Source organism: Diaphorina citri, unplaced genomic scaffold, assembly GCF_000475195.1.
Source record: "Diaphorina citri unplaced genomic scaffold, Diaci psyllid genome assembly version 1.1 scaffold6528, whole genome shotgun sequence".
NCBI classification, from domain to species: Eukaryota; Metazoa; Arthropoda; class Insecta; order Hemiptera; family Psyllidae; genus Diaphorina; species Diaphorina citri.
Genome location: NW_007383904.1, coordinates 1 through 4,591, shown reverse-complemented (window position 1 = coordinate 4,591; position 4,591 = coordinate 1). Strand labels below are relative to the sequence as shown.

General features: G+C 42.6%; 1 protein-coding gene across 1 annotated transcript; it reads right to left on the bottom strand.

Annotated features, from left to right (window-relative positions):
* Positions 1–308: 308 nt before the first annotated feature.
* LOC108254005 (putative methyltransferase DDB_G0268948) lies at positions 309–1,224 on the bottom strand. Its single transcript, XM_017448930.2, has 2 exons — positions 992–1,224; positions 309–441 (listed from the first exon to the last, which is right to left on the bottom strand). Exons 1-2 carry the CDS (start codon positions 1,126–1,128, stop codon positions 309–311), a joined length of 270 nt encoding a protein of 89 aa, XP_017304419.1. The 5' UTR covers positions 1,129–1,224.
* Positions 1,225–4,591: the final 3,367 nt, after the last annotated feature.

Genomic DNA, 4,591 nt, shown 5'->3' with positions numbered 1-4,591 from the left:
GAAAGCCAGCCGTTCCGAGAACGAACATTATCCCATCAGGATAAAATCCGCCCCGGGCGGGAATCGAACCCGCGGCCCTAGCGCTTACAAGGCAGACGCGCTACCAACTAAGCTAACTAGGCTGGCTCGGAGTAGTTTTGGTTCCCACAATCCACAATCAAATCAAAAGTTTTAGTTAAAAAAAAAAATTGGGAACAATAAAAAGCCCAGAAGTATTTATTTTATTTATTTAATATAGGTACCTTATTTATACTGTCGGCTAAAAGTAAGGTTTACAACCCCCCATCTATGTATAAAAAGTCATAAATTTAGTCGGGGTGAAGACCATTTATAGGTAAGGCCAAAGTTGAAAGGTGTGTCGAAGCATAGTCAGCACACTGGCCTGCGCATACCAGAGGGACAGAACTGTCCAGACATTGGATCTTCTCAGCGGAACCTTTCCTGGAACAAGATACAAGATATATTATATGGTGTCAGTACTATGTGTAGCCTGTAGACTGCGCGAAGAAGTGTCAGGGTTTCTTGTTGTTGCTTTCAGCTTGGGCCACTCACTATTAGGTCGACCTGCACCGGTATACCTGACACCTGGTGAGCACACACACTATCAGGTAGACCTGATCAGTTGTACCTGTCGTCAGGTCTACCTGATAATGAATGGCTGGCCTTGGAGGGTAGCGCGTCTGGCTTGTAAGCGCTAGTTCTCGGGTTCGATTCCCGCCCGGGACAGAACTTCATCTCCTTATAAACCTAAACAGATAAGGAGATAAGGTTGGTTATCTGAATAAACGGCTGGCTTGCTGCTGTCCTCAGAGTCCTCTAACCTAAACAGATAAGGATCGTTATCTGAATAAACGGCTGGGTTGCTCCTGTCCTCAGAGTCCTCCTTCTCCCTTCGATTTCGGGACGATGAGACCTCAGCAGTTACAATTCCTACTGGCATAGCTTTTTAGCTGAATCTCCTTTAGGGATGAGACTTTTTTTTTTAACTTACCGGTAAATAATATTGAAGTTGGCTGAATTGTTCGACCGCTTGGCGTAGTTGAGTTGATCATCCCGATTGTCAAAGCCGACCACATTCCTGAAGTGAGGGGCTAGGCCTGTCGTGCTGCGGCCGGAACCACAACCCATGTCCAGAGCTGTCTCATAGGGGGGTGAAAGCTAGGGGAGGGACGATCAAAGAAAGAAATATGGGTTAGATAATTGGCCGAACAAAGTGAAGTACAAAGTTTTAACTTGACGATTCGTGTGACCTTAACCTTAATTCGTGTGACCTTAACCTTAACCCGTGTGACCTTAACGATTCGTGTGACCTTAACCCGACTTTTAGGGCTGTCTACCCCTACTCCCAAGTCTCGGAGTGGACTTTTTGGGTACGGAGTGCTTTCTAATTTCCGTTTTTTTTTTTTTTTTTTTTTTTTTACGACATGAAAATATTTGCCCCATGTAGGGATAATAAAGTACCGACCTCCTCGTACATAAACCTGGGTATGTTTTGTTTTGGTATCGCAATAAAAATAATATATACAATGTAAGTAAAAGTAAGTGTTTTTTGTACGTCGTACATGGGTAGGTAAATAATTGTGTACATAGATATCTTATGCTCATATAAACTTTACGTTCGACAAAGAAATAAACAAATACATATAGGTACCTACACGTATCTATTTATACTTACTACGCCGCTCTTCAAAGTCTTTCTCTAGGTAGGAACCTAGGCCAATTTCAAAAGTATCTATCTATCTATCTATCTAATACATAAGATCACAAAACATTCTTATATACTTACTTATATTATGTAGAAATAGGCATAACCTAAGCATTCAGATACCTAATATCTCACCAAGTCACAACATATCTATAAATTTCTATGTATTAATCTATGTACCTAATTTTATAATCAAGGTTTCAAGGTAATCAGCTAGTGAGCCAGATAACTTGTTGTTTACTAAACCTGGTTCTATTGCTATTGCATACCGAGCTGACTATTAATAGATCGGTAACAATAGTTTGAACCGAGGTGAGCCTTTTTAATAAAAGTGTCACTGTCACCTATAATAGTATACTAAACATAAACAATCAGCTGATTGGACTTTTTTGAAAAGACTCACCGGAGCTTCGGTTCAGTCAATTGGGCACTTAAACAGTGTGTTCATAAAGTCTCGCCCTCAGTGCCCCCACCTTAATTTTTGACCGAGTGAATTTAGAAACTTGAAATTTTGTATACGGGTCTATATATACCAGGCTTGTCCAACCCGCGGCCCGCGAGCTCATTTTTGCGGCCCGCGAAGGCCCGCCTAAAAAAAATGAACGAAAATGATTGTGTTCGAAAAATTGTGTTCGGAAATCTGTGAAAGTAAATAAAGAGTATTTTAATAAAATGTTTTCTGTTACAAATAGGATAATAAATGAAATTAGTGTTTTATAATTACATTACATCAGGCCATCCCCCCCCGTGAGTTGAGTTTTTGCGGCCCGCCAACTCTCTACCTTGGTCTCTTGCGGCCCTCGGGTGCCCTAAGGTTGGACAACCCTGACATATACATTTGTCATTTAGGTATAATACATAATATTAGGTGTTGTTGATAGGAAAACCGATGGATCACTGAAGTCAAGTTGCGCGTGGTTGGTATCCGGATGGGTGACCTGGGCAATCGCGCGTTGCTGGTCTACTCCCTGATTACAGTCCCCCACCTAGACTAAGCTGGACGACTCCTGATTAAACCCCACGCTGGTCTACTCCCTGATTACAGTCTCCCACCTAGACTAAGCTGGACGACTCCCTGATTAAAGTCCCCCACGCTGGTCTACTCCCTGATTACAGTCTCCCACCTAGACTAAGCTGGACGACTCCCTGATTAAAGTCCCCCACCTAGACTAAGCTGGACGACTCCTGATTAAACCCCACGCTGGTCTACTCCCTGATTACAGTCTCCCACCTAGACTAAGCTGGAGCGGATTTCGCGATTATTTTCGCGGATTTCGCGATTATTTTCGCGGATTTGGCGATTTTGTTCGCGGATTTTGCGATTATGTTCGCGGATTTTGCGATTATGTTCGCGGATTCGCGTCCCGAATCGACATTTTGGATATTTGGCAAGCCTAGTTAAAATGAATTGACTACACTGAATGGTTGCAACTTTTCTCTCAAAACTTTCCTATCTAATCACACTATAGTCTGGCTGGGGGACCCTAAACAGGGAATAGACCAGTGTCTTAGGGGACTAGGGTTCAGAGCAGTCAAACCCTAACCAACTAGCTGGAGATTAGAAAGGGTTTATCATGCTTTTCTCTCAAAACTTTCCTATCTAATCACACTATAGTCTGGCTGGGGGACCCTAAACAGGGAATAGACCAGTGTCTTAGGGGACTATAAATAGAGTTCAGAGCAGTTAAACCCTAACCAACTAGCTGGAGGTTAAGGTTACAAAGGGTTTATCATGCTTCAAAGGAAAAGCAGCACAGGTCCTCATAATGGTGATGAAATTTGCATGTTTGACATTCGTCTCTTCAATGAAAACTGTTTTACATTCCAAATGTGACTATTTCTATTCACAATATTCATTGAGTTCCTTCTACGCTATTTAAAAATAGAAACTAATAAATGAAAACTGGCATGGAGTGATGTGCCATTGCAAAAATCTACCTACTTCCTAAGACCAGCCACAGACGTTCTTGTGAGCTCTCCAGTTAGGCCATCGGTGGTGCATTCAATGTGCTTTCGCCGTGCCTTTGGATTTGGTGAAGAAACCTGACCGTTATCCGGAGTCCGGAATATCGAATAGGTTTACCGGTGAGATATACCCGTTAATAGGAGTAGGCATTAGGTTTACCTGACACCTACCATACCTGAACGTTTCTAGACGACCTAAAGCAAGAAAATTCACTTGTCATAAGGTTAGCTCATGTGTTAACATAAGAGAGAATTGTTTGCCTGGAATATTGTTTGAACATGAATTCGTACGACTTTCAAGCGTATAGGAAATTCTCAATGACACTTTTCCATCTCGGGTCCTGAGGCCCGGTTTGGGGATTATTGTTTTTCTTGTTAGAAACGCGGGGCCTATAAAAAGGCAAAACGGTCAACGGGCTATGCAGTATCCCCGAAGAGCCCACATAATAAGGATCTTGAAGGCAGAAAGCAGAAACACATTGCCCTCACGTCACGTGAACTCATGTGATATCATGGGGAGTCATGTTTTGATCTTTGATTGGCTCCTCTGGTGAGTAGGTACACGGTTATACAACTGATGATTGAGGGTGATACCAATGTTCTTCGACGCATGATATCACGTGAGGTAAGACTGGACATGACATCACATGAGCTTATGTGACGTGAGGTCAGTGTGTTCTACCTTGATTCCTGCCATTGAAGTATCAAATGAAAAAGATTGCACTATCGCAGGTCACCCTCCAGTCAAAATATTCTTTGGTGATTAAATGGTGGGGATATTCCCTTCTGCCGTTCAAGTCTCAGTACGTTCACTCCCATCTAAATCGCATGAACGTACTGTGATGGAGCGTGACCTGAACGGATAGCGGTTGACCGGACTAAAAAACTGTCTTAGTCCAGTCAAATCGTCACGGAACTTAC